At 45.8% G+C, this 20,649-nt stretch overlaps 1 protein-coding gene across 3 annotated transcripts in view; it reads left to right on the plus strand.

The window, feature by feature from the left end:
- Window positions 1-20,649, plus strand: part of SNCAIP (synuclein alpha interacting protein) — a 123,023-nt gene that overhangs the window by 41,096 nt on the left and 61,278 nt on the right. For all 3 annotated transcript variants that reach the window (XM_050945655.1, XM_050945657.1, XM_050945656.1), the window contains exon 2: window positions 9,181-9,280. In XM_050945655.1, coding sequence (XP_050801612.1) covers window positions 9,224-9,280 — 57 coding nt within the window. In that variant the 5' untranslated portion in view covers window positions 9,181-9,223. The remainder of the gene's footprint in view (window positions 1-9,180; window positions 9,281-20,649) is intronic.

Consider the following 20,649-nt stretch of genomic DNA (forward strand, 5'->3'; position numbering starts at 1 on the left):
TACTCAATGTAGCTTTAGACCTGGTTTTTTTTCCATTGTTGACCAGATCTTTATCTTGAGACAGCTTTTTGAGGAGATAGTTCAGTGGTTCTCAAACTTTTGTATTGATGACTCCTTTCACATAGCAAGCCTCTGAGTTTGAGCCCCCCCCCATACATTAAAAACACTTTTTAATATATTTAACACCATTATAAATGCTGGAGGCAAAGCAGGGTTTGGGGTGGAGGCTGACAGCTTGCGACCCCCCATGTAATAACCTCACAACCCCCTGAGGGGTTCTAGCCTACAGTTTGAGAACCCCTGAGATAACTGAATTTAATAAGACATGCACAACACTTTGTATAGACTTCTGTCAGGCCTTTTATTTAGTGCATTGAGCAAGTTTGTGAGATCTGATGAGGCAATCCAGCATCCCTGGGAAGATAATGTCATTGATAGAAAAGATCTATAATTGATTTAAACTCAGTTTTCCATTCTATGTCAAATACACACATGGCTTCCTGTCTCCATGGAGTTTGGCAAAGCTGTGTTCTGTTATCATTGTTCAATATTTGCATTGATTGGTTGATGGATATGCATGAGGAGGCATCATTCAGAGGCATTGAGCTCAACACCATCCTTCTTTGAGATTTTGAATATGCTGGTGACGTTGTCTTATTGGATCAGTTTGGCTCTCGGCTGCTGTTATTCACCAATCTGATCAGGCAAAAAGGAGTGCACTTTGGTCTCCATTATCATATGGCTAAAACTAATCCCTGGCCATTACCATCAAGCAGCCTCCAGCTACAGATGATACTCAGCTCAATATGAACCTGCCTGGACAGGACACAGAGCCGGTGGCAACTGTCAAATACTTAAGTCATGTCATAGACAGTACAGGAAAATGCTTGAAAGATATGGACACTCATACAGCAGCAGCTGCTGCCATATTTTGGGCCCTTCTGTAGCCTGCTTGGGGACTTCATAACATTGAGCCTGTTATGAAGCTGCATATCTATAGAACCACAGTTATACCAACTCAGTTGCATGGCAGTGAAATGTGGGCATGGAGGAAGTGGAGTGATGTTTTTGATGCTCATTTTTTTGTAGTTACTAATGGGGTGTGTGCCAATGGGATGATAAATGAGTATAGATAAGTTAGGTAAAGAGGGCCACCCCTACTTCATGTAACATTCCCTTTTCTCTCGGCGTCCCCCACTAATAGTTGTTTTTGCTCTTACACTGCCTTTCACCCCTCATTATAGCCTATGTCCAGAGGTAACAATCTGTGCAGAATAAAGGACAGTGCACTGTTGCACTGCCCTTGGATCAGTCTGAGAGGCTGAGACTCAGAGACTCATAATCTCCATCCCTCTTCCCCTACTGTTTTGTGGAAGGAGTGAACTGCATTAGGTCTGTACTCAGAGATGCGTATGCTGTCAAATGTGCCATTATTACTGTGTCGCTGGGCACGTTGTCGGTGGCAGAGTAAAGGCTCTGCCATTTCCTGCCCTGTTCTGCCTACCACCAGTATAGTGTGGTACATAGCAGTTCTGCAGAACCTGCTTCTGAACCTGCATAGTTTCCCATAATGCAAGTTACTGATCTAGCAAAATTTGGCCACCTGTAAGTTGGCACATTTAATGAATGCCAAATTGATGTACAAAATGGAGCAGGAAATTTTTCTCATGTTATGGGACCTATGCTTGCAAGAGTAATTTGGTGGTTGTTGATACAGTTTGACTAAAATATCTACAACTAATTATTTTACCATGACTAAGCCGTAATTTCCCTCTAAATGTACTGTGTAACAGCCATAACAAATGTACTGCAGTCTTATATGCCCATTAATAAACAAACAGTCGGAAAACTCTGAAGACCTGATCACGTCACCCTTACTCACACTGACTAGTATCTTACTATGTGAGTGCACGTTGAGCACCAATTTGATATTTGGCAAGTGAACAAAATGAGTGCAATTATTCTGCCCAATAGTTTCCTATTATACACCACCTTCTGCTCCCTCATATAAAGAAGATATAGCTTGTTTTGTATTATTTAACCATTTTACACACATCTCCCTCCCATTGTCCCATCTATATGTAACCCAACCCACCAACTAAGTCACAAATGAATTTATTCCAGAGTCTGTCTTGAAAGTTGTCCTCGTTTTGTATTTTGCTCCTTGAACACAAAGTTTTAATTGAGGTAAAACCTGTTTTGTGTAAGTGGAAAATATGTAAGATTTGTATGTTTTTAAACAGTTGTCTGTAGAGTGCTGTGAGGGAGAAATATATTAATACCTGAGTGTGTTGGGAGGTGGGGGGGAGTCTTTGAATTTCCATAGAAAACCTGATACTGAATGATCCTATATTTGCGGTAATTTGAGAATCAAACATTCAGCTTTTCAAGCTTAAAAACTGTTTTGAATATATTTCTCACTTCTGCTTTTTATAATGTTTGAAGAGCAGCTGTTTTAAGATCAACTTTTAGTTGTGGAGGTCCGTGTATAGGAGATTAATGACTACAATTTTTTATGCCAATGAATATAACACCTGCAGAATAGAGTTTTGGGTTGTTTTTTTTAAACTTGTTAGAACATTGGAAACCAAATGTTACTGATACGTACAATGATTCTGTTTAGACCAGCACAGCTTAATTTCCATTATTTGTAAATGCATTGTTTACCAATCGTCAGATTGATGAACTGAGGCTGGTATATTTTTTGCTTCAAGCTTTTCCTTTGTCACACAGAAGTGCTGGTAGAGTGAATTTGCTGCCATAATAATGCTTAGTACTTAGTGCCTTACATCTTAATTGTTATTGTTAATGCATTATCATCTTTCTTTGTTAGCTAACTTAAATATATTCTTTTTTTTCAGCACTGTACTTGTCTTCAGTCAGGATGTATGCCTTTGACAAGCTGGAAAATGATTTGGTTAGAATTAAGAAAATTATGAGTACTTTATAATCCTAACCCCTTTGAAATGTGTGAGCTCTGATTCATGCACAGAGTTTTTCTTAAGCTATTTTTTTTTCACTGTGAGGAACTAGTAAAGAACCCCAAGGATTGGTACCTATAGGTATAGATCAGTTTTTGTCTCCACACCCCCGCCCCTTGACAGGCCCCCCTGGGACCCCACCCCTATCCAACCCCCCTGTTCCACATCCCCTGACCGCCCCCCTCCCCACAGAATCACCACCCCATCCAACCGCCCTCTGCTCCTTGTCCCCTGACTGCCCCGTGGGACCCTCTACCCCTTATCCAGCCCCCCAGCCCTGGCCCCCTTAACATGCCACTCAGAGCAGCATGTCTGGCAGCTGCGCCACCAGGCCGGAGCTAGACACACTGCCACTCTGCTCAGCAGGAGCTCTCAGCCTTGCCACCCAGAGCACTGCCCGCACGGCGGTGTAGCTGCAGGGGAGGGGCCGGGGGTTAGCCTCCCCAGCTGGGAGCTCAAGGGCTGGTCAGGATGGTCCCGTGGGCCAGATGTGGCCCATGAGGCATAGTTTGCCCACCTCTGATCTAGAAGGTTGTTACTGTTTAAGGACTCTCTCCTGCAACGGACTCTGTATGCACAGCCTCTTTGACTTCATTGGGGCTCTGCATGAGAAGAGGGTGTCTGTGGGTATGTCTGCGTTACGAAACTACTCCGATTTTACAGAAGTCAGTTTTTGGGAACAGCTTGTATAAAGTTGAGTGCATGTGTCCACACTAAGCACATTAATTCGACGGTGTGAGTCCATAGTACTGTGGCAAGCATCGACTTTTGGAGCGGTGCACTGTGGTAGCTTTCCCGCAGTCCCTGCTGCCCATTGGAACTCTGGGTTGAGCTCCCAATGCCTTGATGGGGCCAAAAATTTGTTGCAGGTGGGTATGGGTAAATGTCGTCAGTCAACCTTCTCTCAGTGAAAGCAACGGCAGATAATCATTTTGCGGCCTTTTCCCTGGATTGCCCAAGTAGATACTATAGAATTGCAAGCATGGAGCCCATTCAACCTTTTTTCACTGTCACAGTATGTCTACTGGATGCTGCTGACAGACGCGGTACTCCAGTGCTACACAGCAGCGGCTCCTTGCCTTTGCAAGTTAGCAAAGATGGTTACCAGTCATACTGTACCATCTGCTGCTTTGCAAGTTGGCAATGATGGTTACCAGTCATACAAACCTCGATGCCAACTCTGCCCACATATCTACACCAGCGACACCATCACAGGACCTAACCAGATCAGCCACACCATCACTGGTTCATTCACCTGCACGTCCACCAATGTAATATACGCCATCATATGCCAGCAATGCCCCTCTGCTATGGACATCAGCCAGACTGGACAGTCTCTACGGAAAAGGATAAACGGACACAAATCAGATATTAGGAATGGCAATATACAAAAACCTGTAGGAGAACACTTCAACCTCCCTGGCCACACTATAGCAGACCTTAAGGTGGCCATCCTGCAGCAAAAAAACTTCAGGACCAGACTTCAAAGAGAAACTGCTGAGCTTTAGTTCATCTGCAAATTTGACACCATCCACTCAGGATTAAACAAAGACTGTGAATGGCTTGCCAACTACAAAACCAGTTTCTCCTCCCTTGGTTTTCACACCTCAACTGCTAGAACAGGGCCTCATCCTCCCTGATTGAACTAACCTCATTATCTCTAGCTTGCTTGCATATATATACCTGCCCCTGGAAATTTCCACTAATTGCATCTAACGAAGTAGGTATTCACCTACGAAAGCTCATGCTCCAAAACCTCTGTTAGTCTATAAGGTGCCACAGGATTCTTTGCTAGTCATACTGTACCATCTGCTACTGTCATGGGTGCTCCTGGCTGGCCTCAGTGAGGTAGGTTGGGGGCACTTAAGCAGACATGGGTGCTCCTGGCCAACCTCTGTGAGGTCGGTCGGAGGCTCCTGGACAAAAATGGGAATGACTCCCCAGGTCATTCTCTTCTTTAAGTTTTTTGTCTAATGGAGATTCAGTGCTGCTTAGAATATCAGGCAAGCCTATTAAAGAACCACAGATACAAGCGGCCGTTCCAGGTCAGAGCCCCAGACATCCTGCAGAAATGATGATCTGCATGCCATTCTAGGGGTTGCCCATACAACAACCCCCCCATTGCTTCCCTCTTCCCCCACCCCTCCTGGGCTACCTTGGCAGTTATCCCCCCATATGTGTGATGAAGTAATAAAGAATGCATGAATTTGAAACAACACTGACTTTATTGCCTCTGCAAGCAGAGATCAAAGGGGGGAGGGAAGGGCGGTTGGCTTACGGGGAAGTAGAGTAATTCACCATTTTGCACTTGCTCAGCCTATAGTTGAACTGCTCCTTACTACTGTCCAGGCTTCATGAGCCATGGGAGCAGGGGATAGGCTGAGGTAGGTGCGACTGCGCGGTGCTGCTGACTGGGAGAGCAGCCTGAGGCAGAAGCCTCCAGCTCGCATGATATTCCAGGCAGGACTGAATCTCTATTACACAAAACTTAAAGAGAGAATGACCTGAAGTCATTCCCTTTTTTTTTTCCAGGAGCCCCTGACCGACCTCACTGAGGCCGGCCCGGGAGCACCCATGTCTGCCCAAGCGCCCCCAACCGACCTCACTAAGGCCGGCCAGGAGAACCCATGTCTGCCCAAGCGCCCCCAACCAACCTCACCAAGGCCGGCCAGGAGCATCCATGTCTGCCCAAGCATCCCCAACCGACCTCACCAAGGCCTGCCAGGCAAGAAACGATTTTTTCCTGTTTGCTTTCACAGGGGTGGGGAGGGCCTGACGACATGTACCCAGAACCACCCGCGACAATGTTTTTGCCACATCAGGCATTGGGAACTCAACCCAGAATTCAAATGGTTGGCAGAGACTGCAGGAACTGTGAGATAGCTACAGTCGTCAGTCGCCTCTTCCTCCGTAAGAGCAACTGCAGACAATCGTTTCGTGCCTTTTTTCCATGCAGACACCATAGCATGGCAAGCATGGAGCCCGTTCAGCTCACCGCAGCAGTTATGAGCACTGTAAACACCTTACACATTATCGTGCAGTTTATGCAGAACCAGAAGCTGAAAAAACAGGTGAGGAGGCGACGGCAGCGCGGTGACGAGAGTGATGAGGACATGGACAGAGACTTATCTCAAAGTGTGGGCCCTCGCAATGTGGATATCATGGTGTTAATGGGGCAGGTTCATGCTGTGGAACGCCGATTCTGAGCCCAGGAAACAAGCACAGACGGGTGGGACCGCATAGTGTTGCAGGCCTGGGATGATTCCCAGTGGCTCCGAAACGTTTGCATGCGTAAGGGCACTTTCATGGAACTTTGTGACTTGCTTTCCCCTGCCCTGAACTGCAAGAATACCAAGATGAGAGCAGCCCTCATGGTTCACAAGTGAGTGGCGATGGCCCTGTGGAAGCTTGCAACACCAGATAGCTACCGGGCAGTCGGGAATCAATTTGGAGTGGGCAGATCTACTGTGGGGGTTGCTGTCATGCAAGTAACCAATGCAATCGCTGAGCTGCTGCTGTCAAAGGTAATGACTCTGGGAAATGCGCAGGTCATAGTGGATGGCTTTGGTGCAATGGGATTCCCTGACTGGTGGGGCAATAGACTGAACGCATATCCCTATCTTGAGACCGGACCACCAAGGCAGCCAGTACATAAATCACAAAGTGTACTTTTCAATGGTGCTGTAAGCACTGGTGGATCACAAGGGATGTTTCACCAACATCAATGTGGGATGGCCGGGAAAGATTCATGACGCTCTCGTCTTCAGGAACTCTGGTTTGTTTAAATGGCTGCAGGAAGGGATTTACTTCCCAGACCAGAAAATAACTGTTGGGGATGTTGAAATCCTATAGTTATCCTTGGGGGCCCAGCCTTCCCCTTAATGCCCTGGCTCATGAAGCCATACATGGGCACCCTGGACAATAGTAAGGAGCTGTTCAACTATAGGCTGAGCAAGTGCCGAATCCTGTTAGAGTGTGCATTTGGACCTTCGAAGGGTCACGGGCGCAGTTTACTGACTTGCTCAAACCTCAGCAAAACCAATATCCCCATTGTTATTGCTGCTTGCAGTGTGCTTCACAGTCTCTGTGAGAGTAAGGGGGAGACATTTATGGTGGGGTGGAAGGTTGAGGCAAATCGTCTGGCGGCCAGTTATGTGCAGCCAGACACCAGGGCCATTAGAAGAGCACATCAGGAAGCACTGCGCATCAGAGAAGCTTGAAAACCAGTTTCATGAGTGGCCAGGGTACAATGTGACAGTTCTATTTGTTTCTCCTTGATGAAAACTCACCCCCTTGGTTGACTCTAAAATACCCTGTAAGTAAACCGCTCTCTGATCACAGATTGGAAATAAAGTCACTATCGTTTAAAAAGCATGTATTCTTTATTAATTGATTATAAAAATAGGGAGATAACTCATAAGGTAGCCCGGGTGGGGTGGGGAAGGAGAGGAAACGAGAAGGAAGAGTCTACTTCAATACTTGTTGAACGACAGCCTTCTGTCCACTAGGCTGGAGTGGTTGGGTGCCTGGAGCCCACCCCCCGCGTTCTTGGGTGTCTGGGTGAGGAGGCAGCTATGGAACGTGGGGAGGAGGGATGGTGGTTAAACAGGGGCTGCAGCGGCAGTCTCTCCAGCTGACGTTCCTGAACCTCCACCAGACACCGGATCATGTCACTCTCCTGAGGATAACACAGAGAGATAAAGGATAGATGTTGCTTGAATGCCAGCAAACACCAAGACCATACACTGCCAGGCTTTGTCATGCAATGATACCAGATTACTTGCTACTAGCATGGCGTGGTAAAGTGTCCTATCATGGAGGACAGAATAAGGCTGCTCTCCCCAGAAACCTTCTGCAAAGTGTACCTCCAGGAGAGCTTCATGGAGATGTCCCTGGAGGATTTCTGCTCCATCCCCAGACACATTAACAGACTTTTCCAGTAGCTGTACTGGCCACGAATGCATCCCAAGCCCTCAGGGCAAATTAATTATTAAAAAATGCTTGCTTTTAAGCCATGTTTTATATTTACAAAGGTACACTCACCAGAGGTCCCTTCTACGGCTTCATGGTCTGGGATACTGCCTTGGGAGAGTTGGGAGGGTATTTCAGTCAGGGTGAGAAAAAGATCCTGGCTGTTGGGGAGAATGGTGTGCTGTGTGGTCTCCTCAACCTCATCCTCATCCTCATCCTCCTCATGTTCCCAATTGGCAAAATCCTCAGGCATGGCAACTGAGAGTACCTCATCATCGGAGTCCACGGACAGGGGTGGGGTAGTGGTGTCAGTCTCCCCTAGAATTGCCTGCAGCTCAGCATAGAAGTGGCATGTCTGTGGCTCTGTCCCGGAGCATCCTTTTGATTCTTTGGCTTTCTGGTATGCTTTTCTCAGCTCCTTAAGTTTCACGTGGCACTGCGTTGAGTCCATGTTGTGGCCTCTGTTCATCATGGCCTTGGAAATTTTTTTCAAATGTTTTGGCATTACGTCTTTTGGAACGAAGTTCTGATAGCACAGATTCGTCTCCCCATACAGCGATCAGATCCAGTACCTCCCGTACGGTCCATGCTGAAGCTCTTTTTCGATTCTGGGACTGTATGGTCAATGGTGCTGATGAGCTCTGGATAGTTACCTATGCTGATCAGCTCTCCATGCTGGGCAAACAGGAAATGAAATTCAAAAGTTCACAGGGCTTTTTCTGTCTACCTGGCCAGTGCATCCAAGTTCAGATTGCTGTCCAGAGCAGTCACAATGATGCACTGTGGGATAGCTCCCAGAGTCCAATACCATTGAATTGCGTCTACACTAACCCTAATTCGAACCGGCAATGTCGATTTCACCGCTTCTTCCGTTGTATGGACGGGTACAGGGTTAATTCGATTTAATGCTGCTAAATACGACCTAAACTCATAGTATAGACCAGGCCTGTGAGTGTACAACAAATTGCAGGATTGGAGTCTTGTCACATCCTGTTCATATTCAAGGTGGCTGTCCTGCTGTATTAGCTGAAATGGGCACAAGCACATGCACAAACAACCCCATGATGCATAGCCAAGAACAAACAAATTAAATTAAAGGTATTTGGAAGGGTACTGCAATTCTAGTCCAGCTTAAATACTTTTTCAATAATGTCGTGACCATGTGAAAACGTTTTAAAAGTTTTAGATTCTTTAATATATAATACCTCATTTTCTGTATTTTTAATAGGACTTTGCTGTACTGACTCACCCAAAATGTGCATAGAAGAATAATGGAAGCCCCTGAATACCTTGATTTGGATGAAATAGATTTTAGCGATGATATATCTGTAAGTATAAATATTTTTTGTTTGTTTAGAGAGAGCGGATTGAAGTGGCTCGATTTCTAGCATAAGAGACACATCTCATTGTCATTAGAGGCCAAAGCAGGCTTTTACCTCATGCAGAGGCTACTTATTTTGCTTCCAGTATATATGAACTGAATTCACGTATATAGAAAAAATAAACTATGTCCCCGTGTGCAAGAATGAAAATCAGATTTTTTTTCCCCAAGGGAAACATAAATCTCTGAAAGTAGCTCTTGGGGCCCACACTTTGGGGCCACTTGGGGCCTGCATTCGTAAAGATGATCTGCAAATCAAATTAATACATTTATTTTACTCATGCTGAACTGCCTTTATTAACTATTTGGGCGAATTACCCATCAAGTGATTACCTACAATCACCAAAAGAATAGTTTTAAATGAATTGAAAATAGTGCCATATGTTATCCCCTTCCCCCATCACCATTTTATTTGTGTAACTTGCTACTCTGCCACATAGGCCAGCTCCAGGCTTCAGCAAGTTTCATTAATAGGTTGCAATTTGATATGTTTTGAGGTCTTATACTGCAGCTAGAGCCAGCAGGACTTCCAGGGAGTCTAAAGAGAGCATGGTTCTGTTGCAACACTTCTCTTCTCATCCGTCACTAATGGACTAATGCCCCCCACCTAGATATGGAATTCAGAGGCATACAATATTGCTTTTGGAGGCACCGGCACTAAGCTCTGTCCTTGAGCTCAGGATGCCGGATTTTCTGCCTCAAGAGGTGGAATAAGTTGGCGGTTAAGTTTCTCCTGAACATTTTGTTTTTAAATCTTTATTTGTATTCATTTTCATGCACTTGCAGTTTATAATCTTCCTCTTTCTGTTCAATGGGTAAATAGCAGCATGGTGACTTCAATCACCTGGATCTGCTACTGTAGCATCTCCCCTGCTGGGCTCCTCTGCCCTCACTCAGACATGGTAGAGCTAGCTTGCAAATACTTGACTTAAATCTAATGAGGTATTCCCTATGTGAGGCATCACTTATAACAGCTACAGAGGGTGAATTATACCCTGCCTCTTCCCAGCCACCCAACACTCTTGCTTTGCCAGAGTACAGGGCTCAGATTTGGACTGGCATGTCTCCACCTTGCCCCAAGGAGATGCAAATCCAATCAGAGGCTTCTGAGTTTTTCAGGGAGAGAGTCTAAGCATGAGGAGGAAGCTAAACTGCAAAAGACTTGGGCTGGACAGGAGGGAAAAAAACCAGAAATAATCCAAAGTCATCCCCCGCCCTGTGGATACTGAAGTGGGCCCTTTGTTCCCTGAGGAAAGAAGCCAGGCTCCTACAGAGCTCCCTTTCCTCCCACTGAGGTTCAGGAAATTTCCATGATATTCATGGAGAAGTCCTGAAAAGTCCAGAGACCCAAAAAGGATCAAGCAAATGTGTCCTTCACAAGGCAGTAATTAATATTTTTAATTAACAAGTGGGGTAAAAATCAGGGTTTATACCTGTGACCAGATACCCCTTCTCCTTTGCCTTCTTCTGCAGAGGGTCTGTTTACTGGGGCTTTTCTACATAGAAGCTCTCATAGTGCTCTGTATCCTGCTCATGGCCTCATGTCTGGGCATGCTGAGAAGCCTGTTCCTCCTGTGGAGCCCTGCCTCAGTATGCAGCCTAATGGGAATTGTGCCTGTCTGGGTTTCAGCCCAAAGTCCCTTGCTCTGCTTGGGAAAGGGACTCAGCTTTCAGGAATGGGAATTGTGCCATATGATCAATAGCCATAAACTTTTGCTGTGCCACGGAAAGGGGCTGAGGCTCTGGAAAGCAGGAAAGGGTCTCTCTCCTGCCACCTCTCCCTCAGTCTGCATGCTGGCTCCTAAGCTTTACATTCTCTTCAGACACTCCTCATGAAGCCATATCATCATGGGATTACAGGGGGGTAAGAGGACTGAAAAATACAGGGCCGAAGGATTGGGGATAGCATTGGTGGAATCTCTGGACATGAACTGGGGGACCCAGGCTTGAGCTATGTCAATGCTGCAAAATGACAGGGTTTGGACCCAAGTCCCACTGAGACTTGGACTCACCCCACCCCACCTCACCTCAGGTGGCTCCTATGACCTGGGTCCTGAGAGCTTGCTAACCCAAGTCAGAAGGCTTATACGTGGATAGTAAGTGGGATTGGGCTTATACTTGTCTGAGACCAGGTTTGCAATGCAGTATAGGGGTACTGACTCTTCCAGTCTAGGTATGTGTACCAGTATCCCATCTCTATTGTGCGGTCCCCATCCTAGGTTTGTGTGTGTGTACTACCTCCTACCTGTTAACAGCGAGAGGAAGGAGTACCACATATGCGTCACAGAAAAACAAAACAAAATTCTCAGCATGACAAGACAAAAGAGCATTTGTATACGAGTGCTTATAATTCCTGAAGACTTTCTTCTGAACAACCCTCTGCACCCAGAGTCTGAAGTGGCTGGTAGTAGTCACAGCAAGGCACAGGTCGCACATTACACACACATACCCATACATAAACAACATGCCAGTCAGTACCTTGTATGGAGAAACAGAACCATTCATAACTGGAAAGCAGCTGGAAAGGATCCATAGCTACCCTTTCTTCAAAATCAGGAAGAGCTTTTGATCCCAGTGCAGAGAATTGCTCACCTAGAGCTCAAAATAAAGTGTGACTCTGACCATAATGTTACCGTAATGACAAAGATTTGCAAAGATCCAAAACTTCATTGCATCATTCATTTCTTGAGGGGCCATCAGTAGCCAGTTATCTCCAGTGGCTAGGGTTGCTGATGCCATGCATCAGCTTCATCCTGAGTGGGTTTCTTAAAATGTACCTGCAGAAGTTTCTTCAGAGGACATAGAACCGTGCACTTGATGCAGTGACTCCTTCATTCAGACCAGAAAACCTACACTTGACTCCCTAACTGTTGATCATGGATTCTTCATTAACCTCTGATCAAGTCTGGTGTACAGACAGAATTCAGGATATTTCATTAATTGATCTGGTCAAATTCATATTGCACGTGTGAGGGGAAAGCTCCTTGGGAGCAGGGGCTGCCTCTTTTGTATAGTGCCAACCACAATGGGGCACTACCCTCTAGATGCTCGTGATACAAATGTTATAATAATCTCAAAGTTTTGGTGCGCTCAGCTAAGCTAGAGTTTCTGCAGGAGATTTGGTTGGAGCCCTACAACCAAGCCCCTTAGAAACATGGGTATCAGCCTTAGCAGCATTTTTCAGCCAGGCACATGGGATCCTCTATTTGAGTATGAGATGCTATGTTTAATCACAATGACAAACTAGACAAGCCTGTGGCTGGTGTCTTTCTAGATGTCATTACCTCTGAAAGGCAAGTTTTGGAGTTAGTTCTTATATCTATGCAAAAACCACACTGCTCTTGCCACGTGCAAAAGTTTATTCTTGTAGCTTCAGAAACCCTTTCTGTTCAAGGTAAGTTCCTCTTTCCACAGTTCCTGGGAAATCGTCGTCCTATCATTTTGTTGTAATCCTTGAAAGGTTGTGGTATATGTGGACATTCCTACCACTCCAAACACACATCTCGTGTGTGTGTGTGTGTGTGTGTGTGTGTGTGTGTGTGTGTGTGTGTGTGTGTGTGTATGTAATACATATACACACACACCAGTTGTACCCTATTCATCTCATTCCATCTGAAATGCAAAGGCCTTATTGCCTCAAAGTTGCTGCAGGCAAGATATAAAAATTCTGCACCAATTAGCTTGCTATTGTATATGGGAAACTAAAGTCCTTAGAGGCACTAGGGGAATGTATATGGGCCTTATCTGAGGAAGGTTTGTAAAATAAGTTTACATTCCTCTGAAGAGGCCTCCTTTGGTAGGAAGAAGCAACTGGGTTGGTTCCCACATAACTCGTTAGTTTACAAAGCTGTTGCTTTATAAGAGGAAGCTTCCATTCCTACTATTACTCTACTATAATAATTAAATTCTGCTTATCCCTCCCTCTTTCTGGGATTCGCTGCTTGCTTCTTCCTATAAGTAATGAGTGAGGAGAGAGACTTTGAATGAGAGATGTCTTATCTGATAATTTTCTCTCTATTCGTAGCTTTTCTCTAAATTCAACCCACCCTCGTAGCCTGAAACGAATATAAGCTGAAGTTCTTCTCTAAAAGGAGACTGTGGGTTTCTCTATGCCAACAATTAGATTGTGCAAGCTGGGATCTGAATCTACCCTGCACTAGCCTACTGCAGAGTAATTGTCCATGTGGACCTTGCAGGTGAACATTCACAGTTCATTGGCGCACTTTGAGCAAGACACTTTGGAGTGGAACTAGCTCAAAGCACTCTAATGAATTGTTAACCCACAGCAGCAGGATCCAAAGGGACAGTTAGACTGTGACAGGCTAATGCAGGGTAGGTTCATACCCAGTTTTCCACAGTCTAATTGTGTAGACAGGCCCTTAGATATAATATATTGTCTCAGGTTAATTTAGTACATTTCATATGAGCTTGTCTTAATGCTAATAACTGGTTGGTGGAGTGTTTCTGCAGTTGTGGAATAACTCTTTTGATGGCCTGAGCTGAAGGGTGGAGCTTAGTCCTGGAGCATCCAGCAACTCACTGGACTGCTTCCCAATTCCATAGAGAGGGGGAGGAGGGAGTATTAGCACATGAATAATTAATTCTGAAAGAAGCTGCTAACAGAAAGAAAATGATCAGGTAAGAAATGTCTCAGTCCTGGTGTTCTTGAAATACTTGCAGCTGTAATTATTGTGAGCAAAAAAGCTGTTCGTGTAAGGTGCACACTTGGCAGTTATTACAGGAACCACTAATGCAGTTCATTCCTCCCTCCCTAATCATATCTCTGCCATAAGTGTTTCTCTTTTATCAATAGAAAAGAAAAATTGTTTGTATGCTGAATGTCTGGTGAGTGAAGGTGCTTCAACACACAAATATTTCTGTTGTAAGCAGAATTTATGTATTTGATTTGCAGCTCACCTTTACGATACAAAGTGCAGAGCCCAAGCTCTCTTGTCAGACAACATTACAAGCTCTTGCAAAGGATTTTATTTTCTTTCTTGCATTTCGGAAGATAGTTCCTTTTAAAAAAGCTCCACATGCTTTACTCGCATGCAGCTTACTTTTAAAATGGATTTTATTTTTACCTATTTTATGTTGACTTTTGTTTAAAGGAGAGGGGGGGAGGGAGGTTTTGAGACATCACAAGACAATGATCCAATCTTGAGAGGATAGTTTATTCCAGGGCACTGTCTTGTGATGTTAGATTATGTCCTGTAATCTCTTTCTAGGCCAAGTTTTACAAAAACATAAAGCAGAATAGATGTTTCCTCTTCTTGCCTCTCCCATTTTGCCTGATGCTGCTAAATGATGGATTTAACTACCAGTTTCACTGTTGTACAGCTTAGATTGCCCATGCTATTAGGAAGTACTCTGACCTCCTGCTGAACCTTTGAGCTAATGGCATAGATTATAGAACAAGAAATATTATTCCTATCCCCAGGCAGGAGAATGAAGGAGTTGATGTCAAAGGCAAGATTAACTTGAGAAGTACTGGCTTTTCTACTACTCTGCTCATCTCTTATGTGGTCAAATGCTTGAATAAACAGACTTTTTACAAGGAAAGCGTTCAGGGATGGGTACAGGGGACAGAATTCTCCCTTTTGTCAATCCACAAAACACTTATGCTGCTGCCCCTCTAATCCCCAATTACCTGTGTGCATGTGACCAGCAGGCTAATTCATCTGGGTTGTTTAGGGCTCTCTGTCAAGCTCTCTTGGCTTTCTGAAACTTCAGGTTTCACCTTTATGCTGCTGTGGAGAGAGCAGCTCCAGAGCACTTTTATTAACCGTCTTCAACTTTCCTGCTACGCTTCCTGTTCAGATCTGTCATAAACAGACAGTTAAGGGTTAATGCCTCTTTTACCTGTAAAGAGTTAAGAAGCTCAGTGAACCTGGCTGACACCTGACCAGAGGACCAATAGGGGGACAAGATACTTTCAAATCTTGGTGGAGGGAAGTCTTTGTTTGTGCTCTTTATTTTGGGTGTTGTTCGGTCTTGGGACTAAGAGGGACCAGACGTCCATCCAGGCTCTCCAAATCTTTCTGAATCAGTCTCTCATGTTTCAAACTTGTAAGTATAGTCACGCAAGGCGTGTTAGTCTTAAGTTTGTTTTCTCAACTTGTAAATGTTTCTTTTTGCTGAGAGGATTTTACCTCTGTTTGCTGTAACTTTGAACCTAAGGCTAGAGGGGGTTCCTCTGGGCTGTACGAATTTGATTACCCTGTAAAGTATTTTCCATCCTGATTTTACAGAGATGATTTTTACCTTTCTTCTTTAATTAAAAGCTTTCTTTTTAAGAACCTGATTGATTTCTCCTTGTTTTAAGATCCAAGGAATTGGGTCTGGACTCACCAGGGATTAGTGGGGGAGAGGAGGGGGGATGGTTAATTTCTCCTTGTTTTAAGATCCAAGGGGTTTGGATCTGTGTTCACCAGGGAATTGGTGAAGTCCCTCAAGGCCACCCAGGGAGGGGAGAGTTTTGGGAGGCAGGAAGTGCTCCAGACACTGAAATTTCTGAATGGTGGCAGAGTTACCAGATCTAAGCTAGTAATTAAGCTTAGAAGTGTCCATGCAGGTCCCCACATTTGTACCCTAAAGTTCAGAGTGGGGAAGGAACCTTGACAAGATCCAAAGCAGATAAGTAGTGAGTGGAAATTGTTACAATCCGATGGCTGTTCTGTGGCCTATGTGAAGTGCTATAGTGGTCTCAATCCATTTCTCAGTGTACATTTCTGTCCCAGATGAGATCCTTGTGAGTCATCTTGGCCAACAGGTCCAGATCTGAATGGCCACAGAAACTACCTTTGGAATACTAGAGCTGTTTTAAACACAAAATAAATATTTTTTTAAGTTTTACATGTGTGTATAAGTAAATAGAAACTATAACTTTCTCTCCCGTAAGATGCTCATTTTTGAGACTCTTAGACTGCCATCGTTTAAGTGCCACAAATCACAGATTTATTTGGGTGTAGTTTATATGTGAGTAGGGTAATGTTACATTCTGTCCAAAATGATGTTAGGTCACCAACTAGCACATCTTCACTTATTACTATTATGAAAGAGCAAGTGAAACAGACAATAGAAGAGTGGGAAATGAATAAAAGTGGGAGCACTATGAAACTTGTAAATTGCATTTAATCTCAGATATACCTTTAAAAATCAGTACGCACAAATTTAACCTTCCCCCTTTCCCAGTCACTCCAATGGGGACAGATAAAATTAGCCCTGTTAGTAAGTTGTATACTGTTCTAGTGGTCCCTTTATGGTTTCTTAGTAGTTTAAAATACAGGCTGCTTACTACACACTCATGTTATGCAGTTAAAATTATTATTATTACTTACTATTGCAATACAGCAATAATACCAAATGCCTTGATGTATTAGGTATTGTACAAGCACACAGGAAGACAGTCTGTTTCCCAAAGAGCTGTGTGTGGGTTCAGGGGTCTCTCTGCATTGTGGCACTGCTGGATTGGAGCTGGGTTTGAAAGAAGATGCTACATGTGACTTTAATAACAGTAAGAGGTAATTAAATACAGTAATAAAATTTTATATTTACATAGATTAGCTGTTGCATTCCTTGATGAATTTGAAATAATTTGAAAGCCTTTTGTCTTCTATTAATAAAATCGGCTGTTCTCAGTGACTGCTCACCCCAGCCAGACATTGGTTGACTGACTTCTTGAGCAGTAGGCAGAACTAATTATCATCCTCTAATTTCTACACAGTGAGACAAAAGGCAGAAGGCTGTTAAGACTTAGGGTATGGCTACACTTACAGTTTTGCAGCGCTGGTAGTTACAGCTGTGTTAGTACAGCTGTATAGGGCCAGCGCTGCAGAGTGGCCACATTTACAGCAACCAGCGCTGCAATGTGGCCACATTTACAGCACTTGCAGCGCTGTTGGGAGTGGTGCATTGTGGGCAGCTATCCCACAGAGCACCTCGTCCCATTTTGGCGCTGTGGCTTGTGGGAAGGGGAAGGAAGTGTGAGGGTCTTTCCGCTTCCTGTTCCAACGCCCCGTGGTGCTTTGCTACACATTGCGAGCAGTTTGGCGGCATTGTGATTCTACAGCGCTATTTCTGCGATTTTTGTTATAAATGGAGCCTGAGCTGCTGACGACCTTGCTGATGAATGTTGCCAGCACATCACGCATGGCATTGGAGCTATTCCTTCAGCTGCAAAGTGACAGTGACAGTGACAGTGAGGAGTCAGACGATGATATTGAATCGCCTGACGGTGAAGACACTAAATTGCTTGTGGCAGTAACAGACGTGCTCAGCTCCGTGGACCGGCGCGTTTGGGCTCGGGAAACCAGCACTCAGTGGTGGGATCACATCGTCCTGCAATCCTGGGATGACGAGCAGTGGCTGCAGAACTTTTGGATGAGAAAAGCCACTTTCATGGGACTGTGTGCTGAGCTCGCCCCTACCCTGCGGCGCAGGGACATGAGATTGAGAGCTGCCCTGCCAGTGGAGAAGCGGGTGGCTATTGCAATCTGGAAGCTGGCAACTCCAGACTGCTTCAGATCGGTGGCGAACCAGTTTGGAGTGGGAAAGTCCACCGTTGGAATGGTGCCGATGCAAGTTTGCACAGCCATTAATCGCACCCTGCTAAGAAGAACTGTGACTTTTGGGAACGTGCAGGACATTGTGGATGGCTTTGCAGAAATGGGTTTCCCTAACTGTGGAGGGGCAATAGATGGGACGCATATTCCTATTCTGTCCCCACCCCACCTGGCATCAGAGTACGTTAATCGCAAGGGGTATTTCTCCGTGGTTCTGCAAGCGCTTGTGGATCACCGTGGGCATTTCACTGACATTTACTCAGGATGGCCTGGAAAGGTGCACGATGCACACATCTTTAGGAACAGTTCCCTGTTCAGGAGGCTGAGGGCCGGGACTTTTTTTCCAGACCGCAAGATCACAGTAGGGGACGTCGAAATGCCCACTGTGATCCTTGGAGACCCCACTTACCCCTTAATGCCATGGCTCATGAAACCATATACAGGGAAGCTTGACAGGAGCAAGGACCGGTTCAACTACAGGCTGAGCCGGTGCAGAATGACTGTGGAGTGTGCTTTTGGCCGTTTGAAAGCCCGCTGGCGCTGTCTTTATGGGAAGCTAGATTTGGGGGAAAGCAGCATCTCCGCTGTTATATCCGCATGCTGTACCCTCCATAATATTTGTGAAGGGAAGGGTGAAAGATTCAGTGAGGAATGGACCTCCGAGGTTCGACGCCTAGAGGATGAGTTTGCTCAGCCAGAGAGCAGGGCTAATAGGGAGGCCCAGGAAAGGGCTTCAAGGATTAGGGATGCTTTAAGGGAGCAATTTGATGCTGAGAGCGAACAGTAATGTTTGATGCATTTGATGTGCTTTGCTGTACCTTGGTGTACAATATTTACCACTTTCAGCAATAATATAACGTAGTGAAAAAGAAAAAAAAATCCTTTATTCAACATACAGTACATAAAAGGCAAGGGGGTTGGGGTGGTGGACTGTACATTCACAAGTTTGAATATGTCCTATTTTGATCACTATTCAATTCCTGCTGCACTTCAGGATTACTATGCTGCAGGATAATGGAGGTGGAGTGAACAGGGTAAGAATTATAGTTATCAGGGCTGGTAGGTGATCGTACAGGTGTTGGGGGCAGCTGGGGGTAATAAGAAACTGGCTGCTGGAAAAAGTTGTTTTGTGGAAATACTGGGGAACAAGAAAGAGGGCTTTGGGAGGGCTGTGGGTTACAACAGTAGATATTTGTCTGCATGGCTACGAGAGACTCAAAAGACTCAGTTTGGAGAGCCAGGAGGCTTATCATCTGCTTTGTGGTTTTTTTGGCAGACAATTCCTTTCTCCTGCTTTCTGTTTGCCTCCATTCATGTACACTCTGTCTCCATTCATACATTTTCTCTCTCCATTCCTGTGTCTTCCTACTTTCTCTGTTGTAGTGACTCATAACTGATTTGATCAATTCCTGTTTTGATTTTCTGGGATTTCGTCTCAAGTTCTGCAATCTACGTGAGGCCGGTGATCTGGCTGCATTAGTCAAGGTCACTAGAAAAAAGAGAGATAGAACCATGTAATACACAGAGGCTACATTGTTTATTATCGCACAGTGAAGGACTTTTTAGACTTTTGGTAGCATCCTTCTCACATACCTCACATAACACAGAGAGGGCAGGGAAGCTAAGTCATGGCGAGCAATGGGGTGAGTGGTTTTCCCCCGATTTCCCCTTGGGAGTGGGAATTGACCAATGGGTCACTGGGGTTTATCTGCAATGGGTACAGGAGGTAGCTGGTGTCCTGAAGAGGGGACAGTAGTGAACAGGAAGGTGGTGAGCTGCTTGGGGGGGAGGGGGTTTGGGCTTTGGTCCGCGTTCACGCCGTCCTGCTGGTGGGGGGGGGAAGCACCGCGGTGCTGGATGCCTGCTTGGAGGGGGGTGCATAACACCGGAGCACACCGCGTGGCTGGCTACGTGCTGGGAGGGGGGTTGGGGAACACCAGAGCGCACCTCGGTGCTGGATGCCTGCTTGGAGGGGGGTGCATAACACCGGAGCACACCGCGTGGCTGGCTACGTGCTGGGAGGGGGGTTGGGGAACACCGGAGCACACCGCGTGGCTGGCTACGTGCTGGGAGGGGGGTTGGGGAACACCGGAGCGCACCACGGTGCTGGATGCCTGCTTGGAGGGGGGTGCATAACACCGGAGCGCACCGTGGTGCTGCATGCCTGCTTGGAGGGGGGGTGGGGAACACCGGAGCGCACCTCGGTGCTGGATGCCTGCTTGGAGGGGGGGGTGGGGAACACCGGAGCGCACGTTGGTGCTGGATGCCTGCTTGGAGGGGGGTGCATAACACCGGAGCACACCACGTGGCTGGCTACGTGCTGGGAGGGGGGGGGGGTTAACAACAGAGCGCAATGGGCTGGGGAAACGCGAACCTGGCGCCCTGCACTCAAGTATCCCTAAATTCTCAACAGGGTTTCCTACTGCCAGACATGTCACTGCTGCGTGTTACCTGGGAAGAGAGGGAGGGTCTTCCACAGCAATGTGGATACCGCCCTGGCCCCTATGCAGCTTGCCTGTGTGCAGCCATGGTCCCCCCACCCCTCGCTGCACAGTGGATCGGACGAGTTAGCCTGACCGGGACAAGGACCACGGTGGCTCTCCCGATCAACTTGAGAAAGCAAATTGCAAACGCTCTTGCTGCAACTTTTCAAGAGATTACCGAGGCAGATTACAGAGACGTGATAGAGCAAATCAATGGGCTATTCCATGTTTAGGCATGCATGCAGGCAGCCATAACCAAAACCCTCCTC

The sequence above is a fragment of the Gopherus flavomarginatus genome, chromosome 3 (genome assembly GCF_025201925.1).
Source record: "Gopherus flavomarginatus isolate rGopFla2 chromosome 3, rGopFla2.mat.asm, whole genome shotgun sequence".
Taxonomy (NCBI): Eukaryota; Metazoa; Chordata; order Testudines; family Testudinidae; genus Gopherus; species Gopherus flavomarginatus.